This window comes from Hordeum vulgare, chromosome 2H, assembly GCF_904849725.1.
Source record: "Hordeum vulgare subsp. vulgare chromosome 2H, MorexV3_pseudomolecules_assembly, whole genome shotgun sequence".
Taxonomy (NCBI): domain Eukaryota; kingdom Viridiplantae; phylum Streptophyta; class Magnoliopsida; order Poales; family Poaceae; genus Hordeum; species Hordeum vulgare.
The window spans coordinates 44,120,483-44,135,605 of NC_058519.1; the positions used below are offsets into that span (position 1 = coordinate 44,120,483).

A 15,123-nucleotide genomic window follows, 5' to 3' on the forward strand; every position below is an offset into this window, starting at 1 on the left:
TACTCCTAGTAGCACGAGGGTATTGGATACCGGTTCGGTTGCTAAGTGATTAGTAACACGAAATGAAAGCTACGGCATAAATGGAGACTAGCTAAAGGCGAGGTGACGATACGTGTTGGAAGTGTTTCCAAGGTTGATATGATCAAACGTCGCACGCTCCCTCTACCATCGGGATTGGTGTTAAACCTAAATAATTGTTATTTGGTGCTTGCGTTAAGCATGAACATGATTGGATCATGTTTATTGCAATACGATTATTCATTTAAAGAGAATAATGGTTACTCTATTTGCTTGAATAATCACCTTCAATGGTTTATTGAATCTCGATTGTAGTGTTACACATGTTCATGATATTGGTGCCAAAAGATACGAGGTAATGATGATAGTACTACTTACTTGTGGCACTGCCGCTTGAGTCATGTTGGTATAAATTGCATGAAGAGGCTCCATGCTGATGGATCTTTATACTCACTTGATTTTGAATCACTAGTGACATGCAAATCATACCACATGAGCAAGGCCTTGTTTTCATTGAGATGAAACAAGATAGTAACTTGTTGGAAGTGATACATTTTGATGTATGCAGTCCAATGGGTGCTGAGGCACGCAGTGGATATCATTATGTTCTTACTTCAATGACGATTTGAGTAGATACAAGAGTATTTACTTAATGATCACAAGTCTGAAATATTGAAAAGTTCAATTCTGTTTCGGAGTGAAGTTCGTCGTAACAAGAGGATAAACTGTCTACGATATGATCATAGAAATGAATATCTGAGTTACGAGTTTTGGTACGCAGTTAAGACAATGTGGAAATTGTTTCGTAGTTCATGCCACCTGGAACATCATAGTGTGATGATGTGTCTGAACGTCATAGCTACGCACTATTTGGTATGGTACATGCTATGATGTCTCTTATCAAATTACCACTATCGTTTATGGGTTATGCATTAGAGACAACCGCATTCACTTTAAATAGGGCACCGCGTATTTCTGTTGAGATGACACAGTATAGACTAAGGTTTAGAGAAATCTAAATTGTCGTTTCTTGAAAGGTTTGGGGCTTCGACACTTATGTGAAAAAGTTTCAGTCTGATAAGCTCGAACCCAAAGCGGATAAATGCATCTTCATAGGATATCCAAAACAGTTGGGTACATCTCCTATCTCAGATTCGAAAGCAAAGTGTTTGTTTCTAGAAACGGATCCTTTCTCGAGGAAAGGTTTCTCTCGAAAGAATTGAGTGGGAGGGTGGTAGAACTTGATGAGGTTATTGAACCATCACTTCAACCAGTGTGTAGCAGGGCGCAGGAAGTTGTTCCGGTGGCGCCTACACCAATTGAAGTGAAAGCTGATGATGGTGATCATCGAGCATCGGATCAAGTTACTACAAACCTCGTAGGTTGACAAGGTCGCGTACTACTGCAGAGTGGTACGGTAACCCTGTCTTGGAGGTCATGTTGTTGAGCAACAGTGAACCTACGAGTTATGGAGAAAGCAATGGTGGGCCCAGGATTCCGACAAATGGCTGGAGGCCATGAAATTCGAGAGAGGATCCATGTATGAAAACAAAGTGTAGACTTTGGAAGAACTACTTGATGGTCATAGGACTATTGAGTAAAGATGGATCTTTAAAAGGAAGATAGACGATGATGGTGATAAGTCACTATTAAGAAAAGCTCTACTTGTCGCAAAGATGTTTCCGACAAGATCAAACAGTTGACTATGATGAGACTTTCTCACTCGTAGCGATGCTGAAAGTCTGTTAGAATTATGTTAGTAGTTGCTGCATTATTTATGAAATATTGCACATAGGATGTCAAAACATTGTTTCCTCGACGGTTTCCTTGAGCAAACATTGTATGTGATACAACCAGGAGGTTTTGTCGATCCTAAAGATACTAGCAATTTTGCAAGCTCCAGTGATCCTTCAATGGACTGGTGCAAGCATCTCGGAGTTGGAATGTACACTTCGATGAGATGATCAAAGATTTTGGGTTTTTACAAGGTTTATGAGAAACTTGTATTTCCAAAGAAGTGAGTGGGAGCACTATAGAATTTCTGATAAGAATATGTGGTTGACATATTGTGAATCAGAAGTAATGTAGAATTTTTGTAAAGCATACAAGGTTGTTTGAAAGGAGTTTTTCAAAGGAATACCTGGATTGCGCTACTTGAACGTTGAGCATCAAAGATCTATAGATCGAAATCGCTTAATGGAAGTTTCAACAAGATGCATGCCTTGACAAGTTTTTGAAGGAGTTCAAAATAGATCAGCAAAGAAGGAGTTCTTGGTTGCGTTGTGAGGTGTGAATTTGAGTAAGACTCAAAACCCGACCCCGGCAGAATAAAGAGAATAGACGAAGGTCGTCTTCTATGCCTTGGCCGTAGAATCTGAAGTATGCCATGCTGGGTACCGCACCTGATGTGTACCTTAACTCAAAGTCTGTTGAGAGGTACAGAGAGTGATCCATGATTGAATCACTAGCAGCGGTCAAAATTTATCCTTAGTAACTGATGGGCTAAGGAATTTAGGGGAGTGATCTATATTGGGCAGCGGTCAAAGTCTCCAACAGCTGCCCTATCTTGGGCATTTGGCCAAAAAAATTTAGGGGAGTGATCTATATTTTGCCCAAGTGTTGTAAATATGGGGCAACTAGCCAACTGCACCATATTTTTTGGCCACGCGCGCGCGCGTCCAACTGCCACCGGAAGCTTCCCGCCCCACCGTGCGCCAATAAATTCCTACCCCAGCCGCGCGCCACCGCACCAAATTCGCCGCCGCCCATCCACCTCCCGCCGCGCCAACCACCCGCCGCCGTTCCCCCTCCCTCCAATCGCCGCCCGTCGTCGCCGTTCCCCCTCTTCCGCCATGGCACCGCGCCGCCGCCCGAGCTCCGGCTTCTTTGGCGTGCGGGAGCGCCCCTCCGGCCGATTCGCGGCGGAGATCACCGCCGACGGAGTTCGGTGGTGGATAGGGACATTCGACTCCGCGTCGCCGATGCACTTCGTCGATGTGACGGACGGGCACGAGCAGCGCCGCCAGCAGCGGGGCGAGCGCGCGAACCTGCGGGCGGCGCAGATCAACGAGCTCCGCATGGAGACGCTCCGCCGCGACCACCCCGAGCTCGTGCAGGCGGAGCTCGACTTCTTCGTTGGGCGGAAGAAGAAGAAGAAGGCCGCCGCCGCCCGAGCCGACGGTGCGGGGCCGTCCGATCCACCGCCGTCGCCGCCGAACCGTATCAATGCCGGGTCGTCGTCGTCGTCGTCGCTCGGCTCCTCGTTCTAGGACTCCGACTCCGACGCGCACGTCCTGGACTAGGCGCCGCCGCCGATTAGTCGTCGTTAGGTTAAAATTAGATTTAATTTTATCGCCGTTCTGCTGTTCGTTTGTCGAACTTGTATCTGCTATGTGTCAAAATATAGCCGTGTGAGTTTAAATTTCGCGTTGGAGATGCATTTGGGGCAGCTGTTGGAGCAACGCACTGCCCTATCTTGGGCTGTTGGTAAATCAACAGATGTTTCGCTGTCCTATACCGAGATTTTGGCTGCCCTATAATCAAAAAATTGTTGCCCTATCTTGGGCAGCTGTTAGAGATGCTCTTACCCCTAGTAGTGTACTAGAAGTTATTAAATGACATGCTAAAAGTAAGGGCACTGTTGAAAAAAGTGCCAAAAAGTCTTAAAAAGACCCTCTATAGAGACTTTTTCTTTTAGTCACAAATACCTTATTTTAGTCTTAAAAGTCCCTCCTGTTTGTTTCATATATGAAACTAAAAGAAAACTTTTTTTAATCCCTACATTAAAAAGTCCGTGGAAACAAACACCCCCTATGTTACTTCCATTGTGGGTAACAGGGTGTTGAATGACTTCCGCAGCGCCCCTTTCCGAATCCCTATACAATCCTCATCGCATCGAGCCAGGCAGCGACCGGCAGGACACGCATCATTGAGCAGAGGAAACGACGGGAAAGCAGGACACGAGCCAAAGGACGGCGACCGCGCCAAATATTACACCCCCGTCGTCGTCTCGTCGCGAATGAGCACCGCCCGCCGCCGGGAACAATAAATAAGCCTCTGCTTCCTTCCTCTCTGCTCCCCCACCCAATCGCGCCCGTCCTCAAGCTTTCCTCCCCTCTTCACGTGAACCGCTCAACCAACGCTCACACCATCCTCGCCTCCGCCCGCCCGCCCGCCCGCCCGTGACTCTCGCCCTCCTTCCTCCGCCACCGCGCGCCCGCCTCTCTCCCGTGCTCCATCCGCCATCCAATTAACGCCAACAGCAACAGTTTCGATCGAGGGCGCGGAAATCACCCGCCCGCCCGGCCATGAAGTTCACCAAGAGGTACGAGACGTACATGCGCGGGATGCGGACGGCGGCGGAGCAGCAGCTCCCCGCCGTCGGCCTCAAGCGCCTCAAGAAGATGCTCAAGAAATGCCGCTCCCACCACGCCCCGCACCACAAAACCTCCTCCGCCGACGCCGGCGCCTCCTCCGCCCGCTGCCACGGCCATTGCTCCGGTAAACAAGACACCACGACCATCTCCACTTTCTCTCTTTCCGGCCGGCGCCGTTGTTTCAGCCCGTGATTTCTTCCTCGTGCTAATTTTGACCCGTGAAATACTAGCCGGAATCTTTTCTTCTTCTTCTTCTTCTTCTTCTATCTGAATAGGTCCGTCCGTAGCGGATTCCCCCTACGGCAAAATGACAAGCCTAGAGTAGAAGATGACCGGAGCCCCGTACGTCGCTGTCGGCGCCGAACAGCTGCCGGTATTTTCGGCATTTCAGTTGCTTCACGCTGCGACCAGCTTGACGAATTCTGCATGGAACCTGTGTACGGGTGTGCCTGCACGCTAGCTTTCGTATTCTTTCTGCAAGCTGGCCCTTGCCGAGCAAGCTGGCCCTTGCCGAATAAGGCGTTGTCTAACTGGTTGTGCGCGTAACTAGTATCTCAACCGTTACTATTTCATATGGATCCAATCCTTTTGCATGTGCATGCCCCTTCTTCTAGTCTTTTTCTGCTCAGTGACACATGCATGCCTAGAGCATCTTTTCTCTCTCCTCAATCATAGTTACTTTTATTTTTCTTTTGATAGTTTAGATGACTCATATCTTTAAATTTTTTTATTTTATTTTTAAAACTCTTTATATATTTAACTCACGGCGCTAAGGTCTTTAGAACAAGATCAGTATTGTATAAATTATAAAAACATTTTTGTTAGCTGAAATTGAAATATGATTTTATAGTAGCTTTGTTGTTAGTGAGGAAACTTTGCTAGAAAATGCATTTGGAACCAATGAATTTTGTAAACAGCTTGTCTGAACTTTTATAAAAATATATATGAAATTTTATTGGAAATATATCGATATTGGACTTATTTCGTAGAGCTGGCCGTGATAAACTCAAATACATAAACGAATTTAAATTTGTAAAAAACATTTAAAAGTTTTTCTAGCAAACATAGTGCAACTACTAGTAGCTATTTAGTAGTAGTACATACAGCTAAAAGGCAAGTGATATTCTCTACTACTAGACCATAGACCCTACTGCTTGCATGCATGCCTGATTGATGTATTGATTTGATCTGCATGCTTGATGGATGGTCAGGATATGCGATGCACCGCAATCAGTTAGACAAAATCCACGCCCGGCCCTTGCCTGCCGTTGCCGGGGAAGGACAAAAAAAAACATGCATATTTTACCGCGTCCGCCTATTTCATCTTAATTCAATTACCGGCTTGTTAAGAGATTTTTACCGCCTCTCACCAAGCTTCTCCCGGATTATCATGGGTTAGAGCCTTAGAGGTGCATCAATGGAGTCAACCAGAGCAACAAATGTGGCCATTCATGGTTTTCTCAGCAGGATACCTTAAAAAATTATTTATTTATTGGTATAAGAACATCTCTTCACCATCTGGTTCAAATTTCGCGTAACAATTTGCTGTACTAAAAAGGAAAATATGTGTTTTTAACATCATGTAGTTGACACTGACACGGCTGCTGGCTGCTGGCTGCCTGCCTGCTTGCCTCCTCTACCATCGGTTCAGAAACAAGAGATAAACCAGGGTGGTTAAATTCGGCCAGCGGATTAGGACAGCATGGAGGCGCCACTACGCTACCACTACGACTGCGAGGCCAATGAGCCCACAACATGCGCCGACTATCAGTTCAAATTGAATACTCCCTCTTAGAGATGGCTTCACGCACTAAACTTCACGAACAAATTTAAAATGATAATGTTTCCAAGAGTCAAAGTGCCGAACGGGATGAAAAAACTATTACTAGTAAAGAAAGTCGCTTACAAAATTCTATAGTATATAGCTTAAGGCAACCAACCAGTGTAGAGTCAACTGTGCTGTGCTCATAGGTTCAACAAGGGGCATATTTGTGATTGGTGCATCTGTTCCTCTGACTCCGACTTCGCAATTTTAAATAATCATCAACTTGCCTACTCCGATTTCCCAACCATTTTTTTCTTATAAAAAACACAAACACTGCAAAGAAGGAATATTTCATGCATGGTTCCAGCCGGCGCTGTGAATATTCAAGTTCAAGTGATGATCCATGTACTACCTTTCATGGCCGGTTAGTTGACATTTTGAAAAAAAAAAAAAACAATATGCAGTGTGCGACGGCAGCTTCTTCCCGTCCCTTCTCGACGAGATGTCGGCCGTCGTAGGCTGCTTCAACGAGAAGGCCAAGAAGCTTCTTGAGCTGCACTTGGCGTCGGGGTTCAAGAAATACGTCATGTGGTTCAGCAACAGGGGTCACAAGGGCCATGGGAAGTTGATACAGCAGGGCAAAGATCTGGTCACGTACGCGATCATAAACGCCGTGGCGATGAGGAAGATCCTGAAGAAGTATGACAAGGTATGGCATTTGTCCCGCCTTCTCTTTAAAAATGAAGTGAAAAAAACACTGGCATCTACGTTCTCGGCACAATATATATCAACAAAAGGAAGATAGATATAATATAAGTAGCTAGATATTGGTTTTAGGCTTCAACGAGCAAGATCTGTCAAGTCCTGGTGTATGAATGCATATAGGAATCACACGGACTATGCTCAGGAAAGGCATTTTTGAACTGTACTGTCATGTTTTTCTGGCCAGATCTTCAATCAGAAATGAGAATAGAGCTACCGAGTTCTTAGCGGTCTTTGTACTTTCAGATTAAAAAAATGACCAAAAGCATCTAATCTGCAGGTACATTATTCGAAGCAAGGGCAGGAGTTCAAAGCGCAAGCCCAGAGCCTGCACATTGAGATACTCCAGTCCCCATGGCTGTCTGAGCTGATGGCTTTCTACATGAACCTGAGAAGAAGCAAGAACAACGAGGCTGCGATGGAGCTCTTTGGCGACTGCTCGCTCACATTCGATGATGAACAGCCTACGCTCTCGTGCAACCTCTTTGACTCTATGCGCGTTGACATCAGCTTGACATGTTCGATTTGCTTGGTGGGTTTGCGCTTCTGACATCTAAGACAAGATCTATTTAGTATCGAGAATCTTCTTCCTCGGCGCACCAACATACGCTAGTTATATACTTATGTACTGCAGTCGTAATAACCTTTCCTCAATCTTTTGTGTAACTTGTTTTTGCAGGACACAATGTTTGATCCGGTCTCTCTTTCGTGCGGGCACATATTTTGCTACTTGTGCTGCTGCTCTGCTGCATCGGTGACGATTGTCGATGGGTTGAAGTCCGCAGATCACAGATCAAAGTGCCCTTTGTGCCGACAGGTAAAAATATTCAGTTCCATGGAACAGATGTTTGTGGATGCCCCAGCCGACTGACCAAATTTCCCCATTCCAGGCTGGGGTCTTTCCTAATGCTGTACACTTGGATGAGCTGAACATGCTACTAAGCTATAGGTAAGTTCACACCCTGACAAGTTCTAAGTGAACAGAGATATATGACAGAAAACAAAGAACATGTTTCCGTCCCTTGTGATCAGTTTTATCGGTGTTGAATTGTTGAACTATCCACAGTTGTCCGGAGTACTGGGAGAAGAGAATGCAGATGGAGCGAGTTGAGCGTGTTCGTCTGGCTAAGGAGCATTGGGAGTCCCAGTGCAGAGCATTCTTGGGCGTCTGATGGAACATGCAGACTTTCTACAAAAATGGGATTTCCCATTGTTGTTGGTTAGATCTTGATTTGGCATGACTGTGTAATATAGCTGGATCTATCCTGCTGAATGAATTGGTCTGTAATTGGGTGGTCACCTGTGCGCCTAGATGTACAAAGGGGTAAGTAAACTTGTACTGATTATCTGAATATAGAATCGCATGTATATTTACAGTTAATCCAGACTGTTTGGGTTTGGGATTTTGAAGCAACGGTTCGGACCTATTTGGGTTTGGGTTCTGACTTTGGTTAAATGTTAATCCATACTCATTGAAGGTTTATGTAAGGTATTTCAGTCCATGCTCAGAGGAATTCAAAAACTAGTATCACGATAAAAGGAATTCAGAAACTAGGGTTAAGTTACTCCAAAAATAAGAATCAACTTCCTTACAACGACAACATTTGTCAACATCTGACTAACATTGATGCGTGATTTTCTTTTCTCTATAGAACGCCATTTGTGGATGTTGCAAACTTGCAATAACGATCACAGATACTCACTGCATGGTTAAGTTTCCGCAACAGTACATGCAATGTTAAGTTAATAAAATAAGAGGTACAGTATCAACCTCTCTTTATTTCCAAATTCCAGTTATTGAAACATGCTATCGGGGTGAGCAGAGCACTCTACCTCTAAACTTGTCTTACTGTCTGCCCTATATATCTCTTTTCCAACCCTCTATTCTATCAAAATCAGATCCTATATCAATATAAGAATCAAAGATCTTACAAAACTGTGGTGGCATGGTGATTACTCCTAGAGCTTATAATCACCACAACTCCAGTTGTTGACAGCCGAGAAATACTTCCTCGCATCTTGGCAAGCGGAATGCAAGAAGAATACCTTCGGAAAATGTCTGAATGTTGGTCATAAACAAGTCATTCTTAATCAGCTCTTAATCTCAGGATCTCGTTTGCTGTCCGCCTCCTAAAATATTCCATATGCTCCTGCAAAGAGTAATTGATTTAACCAAATTAAACTACATGATACCAGGTAAACACATATCCCACGGTATATGGGTGTGCAAGAGAGATTAAGCCTCTTGTCTTCAATTTGAACTTGATTTTGCATAAGCCCTTTTGGCAGCCTATTCTGAAGATCCTCGAGCTCACAAAAACATAAGCACCTCCACAGAACCCTAATCAAGCATATTTATTAAGTTGACAGTCAGAAGACGTCCATTATACACACCTGACTAAAAGATAGTATGAGACCTCTGCTGTAGAAATCGATGAACTTGAGCATAAACATACCACAATCCCATCTGTTACAAAAGAAGTTCCACATCAAACAAATCCATGTGTACTTATTGCTATAAAGAATACAACACAGATTTTTCAGGTAAACAACAATTGGTGCTGAAAATGCAGTAAAGAACTGAGTGGTGATAATTGACACTTCATATGAGTTGTTTGGGGCAACCAAACCAAACTGTTATTCCTTAAGTCACAGCTGAATTTAGGCCTACAAGCAGTGGAAAGAAAGTGTACCCATTATGTTGCAAAGGAAGATGAACAGATACTTCCCGCCAAGAACTTGTGTCTATCTCTATGTTATTCTTGTCCTTCAATTCATCCATAATATATCTAGCCTGACAGAAACAGGAAAACATAAATCCAATTTAACAAATATAGAAATGATTAGCAAAACAAACCACAACTGAAACCAATGGATATATATTTTAAATTTCCAAATAATAATGTTAATTTGCTGCTTGGTAAGTTAAACATGCAAACATCTTAAATAACGAAAGATAAAAGAGAACTCTACATAGGTCTATAAGATACAATAATATAGAATTGATCACACACATAGATCAGCCATAATGTGAATGACATGGATAGATTAGTCGTAAAACAATAGTCCACTTTTTACTACTAATAATGCGAACTAGCTCTGTCATCCACACGGAGAAACCAAACCATGTGTACCACATAATGGTTTCAGACAATCACCTCAAAGTTTATACATAATCATTGGATTGTTAAGGAACCATTTTTTCACAACTCACGAGAGAAGTAATTGAAGGTCATTGATGGTACTTTATATGAAGACATCAGTTAAGCAGATATTATTTTATTTCAAAGACATCAGTTAAGTCTACCAGTATCCTCAGTACGGTACCGTCCTTGCCACCAAGAGAATCAAGATAATGAAAAGTTTCTTCCTTCATGTCAATAATTGCCAGGCACCAATGTACATCTCTGTGTACTGGAATAAATATCTGCAACCAGATTCTAACAGTGAGCGTAACGTGAGAAATGAACATGTAAAGAGAAGGCTAGTAACAGGAAAAGTGGATCCAGTACCAACTTACTTTCTCACACTCCGCAAGCCTATAACCCAACTTATTGGGGGTTGTCCATCTTCTAACAGATTGATAGTCATAACCAGTTTTTCCACAAGCAAGCTGAACAAGAACACAGAATGTCATGAGGTGTCCACCTCTTAAGCCTACATGCTAAAATTTATGATGGAAAAAATAAACAAGCAAGGTTAACACATAGTCAAATAGCGAGGGGATCTGACAACCAGAAAAGGAATGCAGACTCGTGCTGGATGGACAACATACAGCAGTGATATAAGAATAACAGACATCACACATGTCTTGTACTTCAACAAAACAGTCATGAACTTACGTAACTATGAGGCATGGGTAAACAGATCAAGTAAGTCATGTAGGTAGGGGTGGAAAACAAGACAGGCCTGGGACTAATTATCAAACTTTGTTCGGAACTGGCTCGTTTTGATTTGATATAATATTATTTGAAGTTTCAAAACAATTTTAAAATTGAGCTAACAAGACGAGCCAGAGCATAGTCGAGTTTAATTCAAAATCGACTCCAGTTTTATGCAAAATAACACGAATAATTGAAGCAATTTCAAACCGAGTTAACAAGCCAGTTAACGACAAGCCAGTTAACGACACATCTCAGCTTTTAACAAAGTGATGAGAACAATCGACTCATTTTTTAAGACGAGCTCACGATCCGTTAAGGAGATTTTTTTTCCCACCCTTACATGCAGGAGATGCATATTCTTAAATTAATGAATGATGAATGATCTCATATGCTTGAAATGCCAGTTTCCTACACCAAATTTGCTAGCAGTCCCCACTACAACAAAAGTAGCAACCAAGGCAGAAACATAACCTGGACAGTGCTAGCAGATATAATAAACCATAACTAATGTAAGTAACAGAATCCAGACTGGAAGAATATTCCATCTGTGAAGTACTAGAAGGCAAAGAATGCAGATCAGCTAACCTTCTTATAAAAGAATGTGTTAAAGAAGTGACATTTTAAAAATCTGTTGGGTTCTCTGTCTGCTCTCTCCTTCAATAATTCAAGGTACAAATTGATGACCTGAAAGGAGCGAAAACGGAATACAAGATAAAGCCTTGCAACATCAAGCTAATAAATAATGGAACAGCATTTAAACATATTCTTCAGGATGTTTTCTTTGATGAAGGAGGTTCTTCCATACGAATATTCACCTCATCGTTTAACCATCCATGAGGCCTCAAACACCATAGTTTCTCTTTGGTAATCTCAATGTTTGAAGGCTCATGCCGCACTATTATTTTTTTACTGCGAACAGAAGAGGATGGTTAATGCTTAATGGTGCTAATAAGATAAAGTAGAAGTATTGAATAAAATTTACTAGTCATTGTTGCCAAGTTTACCTGTGACCACTATCATTCAATAAGTTGTTTACGTCACTTTCTTCTTCATTTGTGAGAGGTGTAAACAATTCAGACAGATCCTGAAATAGACAAATACAAAATATGGGAGTTATATTTGAAGAACTGCTGAAAAGAGTCGCAACGAACAGGCTAATCGACAATACACTTATTAATCCATTTAACAGACCTAGACTTCGAAAGCACAGTTAACCCTTTAGGAGTGAAACATCCACTCTTTGTGAGGAACCCCAAAACATCCATTTCTGAAACATACTCCCTCCGTCCCAAAATAAGTGACTCAAAAGTGACTCTACTTTGTACTAAAGTTAGTACAAAACTGAGTCATTTTTTAGTCACTTATTTTGGGACGGAGGGAGTAGTTGCTACAGGTGATGGTGAATTTTGTCATCCAAAGGAAATTTCTACTAGCTTTATGGGTGAATTCGCTCTAGCTAACAAGTTCACAAACAGCCATTTAAAAAGCTACTGTCACCAGTCAACTATGCCTATATGAGTAAACGCCATTCAGACCAACCCGGATGAATTAAACATTTTACACTATGAATATTAGCAAGCTATGCACGTGAATTCCTTCTTAAGCCAGTGACCTATGAGATTGAAATGGCTACCTCTTTGGGCCAATCCCCCGGCGCCTCCTCAAGTGTGATGTTGCTCACATCGCCAATATCCCACCTGGCGGCATTGGCCTTGTCCGCTTGAACCCTATTCGCACTGAGATCTATCACCTCTCGCAATCCCTTGTCACGCCTCTTGCGTACCCTTGAGCCGCCTTCGTCGGTGCTATCTCTCCGCAGCAGGGAAATGAGCTGGCCCATGTCTGTCACGGAGGCCTTCCGACGGCGGGAAGGGGCCGATGCGCCGGCCGCGAGGACGTAGCGGAGGACGAACGGGCGGTGGGCGAGGAAGTGGCTGGCGACGACGACGCTGCTGCGGCGGCGGGGGCGGGGGGCGGGGGCGGGGGCAGGGGCGCGGGCGCCGTCGAGGCGGCGCTTGCGGCGGCAGTGGGGCGGGGCGGCGAGGGCGAGGCGGAGGGTGAAGGAGCGGGAGGCGAGGAGGTGGCTGCGGTCGGGAGGAAGGGATTTGGCGCCGTGTGGGCCGACGACGCGCCGCTTGCCGAGGCGGCGGTGGGCGGCGGCGCTGGTCGCCGGCGCACGGGGCATGGGGATGCCGTTGGTGGGGGGTGGCTCCGCGCGCGTGGAGACCGAGGAAGCCTGGCTAGGGCGGCGGAGGGGGCGAGGAGAGAGGGGAAGGAGGTGAGGGGGGCGGGGTTTTAGGCGGCGGACGGCGCCACCGGACGGGCGGATTTGAAATTGGGGACACGATACGGCGGCGAGATCCTCTTGCCGGCGACAATCCGATGCCCCGTGGTAATTTGATTGGACGACCAAATCATATACCTTTGCTTAAGGAAACGACCGAAATATCGGCGTGATGGGTTTTAGGCCGGCCAACCGTTGCTTGGAATTCTCAAATTCAAGCCAAGTTTAAACGGATTTAAATGACATTCACCCATCATTATGTCCAAGTCACCCCATCTATAGAGAATAAGTGACTACGGTACACTTTTGCGGCGCTATCACATGTTCGTCGATCAGTCTCTACTGTTTGCGAAAGTCAAAATCCATTCATAATTATTATTTTTCATCATGACTAGCCTTGCAAAACTTGGTTATCTGACGACCAATCAAAACCAAATTTCGTTCTAGCGAACACCATCAACTCTAACCTAACCATCTTAAGAAAAGCCCCCTTCCTCGCCAATATGCCATACGCTTTATTAGGACTGTAATAACTATAACGAGCTCTGCTTTGTCATCGTGGATGCGTTTGGTTCACGAGATAGCCTCCCGAGGACAGGGATAGCCCAGTTTTAACGGGACGCCGGGTGTTTGGTTCGCGGGCGAGAATGGATGAGGGCAGCGAGATTCCTGGAATATTCGCTCAAAATCCGGCTCCGCACGTATGCGAGGAAGTCGCGGATATGGGTAGCCAGCTGGCTCGTGAACCGTTTTCTTCGTCGCATCTCGCCCTCTCCCCTGAAACAGAAGCTCTCAAGCTCCTTGCATGCCTCTCCAACTCATGCTTGATCCGCGCCATGATGCCACCGCTGACGACGGCAGCAACGGCTTATGACGTAGAGAAGCGAAGGCTCGACGGTGCCTCCACTGGCCTGAAGGTGCGCGAGGCTGGCCACCCGAGGGGCGCGCATTGGCTGTTGAGGATGGGCGAGCACTAACGACGCTAGCTCAGGCTTGAGCAGGAAGCACGGTTGTTGCTCGAGGAGAGAGCGTGCATCTGAAGCTTGAGGAGGCACTAACCCTCTCCTCTTTCTGTCATTCTGCTGCACAAGATTTCATCAACTCATGATGTTGTAATCTCTTTAACTAAATCAAAAAGGTCACCGTAACTCATATACATCACTTATCCCTCCAACCAAACACTTTATTGACTATCCGTAATCATATTTTATCCTTCAAACCAAACAAAATATGGGCTAATCTCACCCACCCAACCAAACAAGAAAATGATATCCATATCCAGCTGGTTGGGGATACCCATATCCACCCAAGTATGTCCCTTGAACCAAACACACCCCCTGACACCGTGTTGCTCCCACATGGCCAACAGCTCCGCTCTCACAACTCTAACCTTATCAACGATCTCAAGTGCTACCTAATGGGGAGTAGAAACACATATATCTTGATAGAGATCAAATAATCTTGCCCAATATTGAAAGCACATATGCTTCCTTGGTAGTTTTGATAATTCATGACAAAATACATTGTCTCTTGGACTAACACTTTTACCTAGTATATTTCAGGTATGGTCCACAGAGAGCTTTGGACAGAGGATTGTGAGAAGAAAACCCTTGATGCATGGAAATGAATATGATTGGCTCAAGCCTCAAGCAAGAGGACTCTACATTCTACATTTGTGAGAAATCACTTTTGATTCCATAGAAATGCAGAAATAGGGGAAGGGTGGGTAGCATTTTCAAATGCCAGTTTGAGTGAGACAGTTTCTGTCTCGCCCCCCACTTTTAGGTTGTTCTTCCCAATATTATTAAAAAGGGGTGAGGTATTATGATGAATTAGTTGCTCAAGTGCTTAGAGATGGCCATCAAAAATATTCAGTCATTCTCCCACAAAAATCTCTGTCCCAAGCCAAACCAGCAAAATCGATGCCACCAAGTTTTCCCACTAGGCCCTACTGATTTTCCCAGTGATAGATCCTTTGTCAAACCCTAATCTCTCAGTACCACCAAGTTTCACATTGATGCCACCGAAAGTCGG

The 15,123-nt window shown here is 44.4% G+C and overlaps 2 protein-coding genes across 5 annotated transcripts; one reads left to right on the forward strand and one right to left on the reverse strand.

The window, feature by feature from the left end:
• The first annotated feature begins 4,200 nt into the window (after positions 1–4,200).
• LOC123424763 (probable E3 ubiquitin-protein ligase BAH1-like 1) lies at positions 4,201–8,331 on the forward strand. The gene is made up of 6 exons (XM_045108442.1): positions 4,201–4,518; positions 6,624–6,868; positions 7,202–7,453; positions 7,601–7,738; positions 7,812–7,870; positions 7,988–8,331. Exons 1-6 carry the CDS (start codon positions 4,326–4,328, stop codon positions 8,091–8,093), a joined length of 993 nt encoding a protein of 330 aa, XP_044964377.1. The 5' UTR covers positions 4,201–4,325; the 3' UTR covers positions 8,094–8,331.
• LOC123424764 (ubiquitin-like-specific protease 1A) lies at positions 8,141–13,229 on the reverse strand. Of its 4 annotated transcripts, XM_045108444.1 has the most exons (10): positions 12,439–12,741; positions 11,810–11,889; positions 11,621–11,714; positions 11,391–11,489; positions 10,442–10,534; positions 10,229–10,348; positions 9,615–9,715; positions 9,316–9,388; positions 8,968–9,071; positions 8,141–8,229 (listed from the first exon to the last, which is right to left on the reverse strand). In XM_045108444.1, the coding sequence occupies exons 1-9, from the start codon at positions 12,643–12,645 to the stop codon at positions 9,009–9,011; spliced, it is 930 nt and encodes a 309-aa protein (XP_044964379.1). In that variant the 5' UTR covers positions 12,646–12,741; the 3' UTR covers positions 8,141–8,229; positions 8,968–9,008. The 4 variants fall into 4 exon arrangements, 2 of the variants coding, with proteins under 2 accessions (XP_044964379.1, XP_044964378.1); XM_045108443.1 differs by lacking the exon at positions 8,141–8,229 and having other exon boundaries at positions 8,681–9,071; XR_006621735.1 differs by lacking the exons at positions 8,141–8,229; positions 8,968–9,071; positions 9,316–9,388 and having other exon boundaries at positions 9,626–9,715; positions 10,249–10,361; positions 12,439–13,229.
• Positions 13,230–15,123: the final 1,894 nt, after the last annotated feature.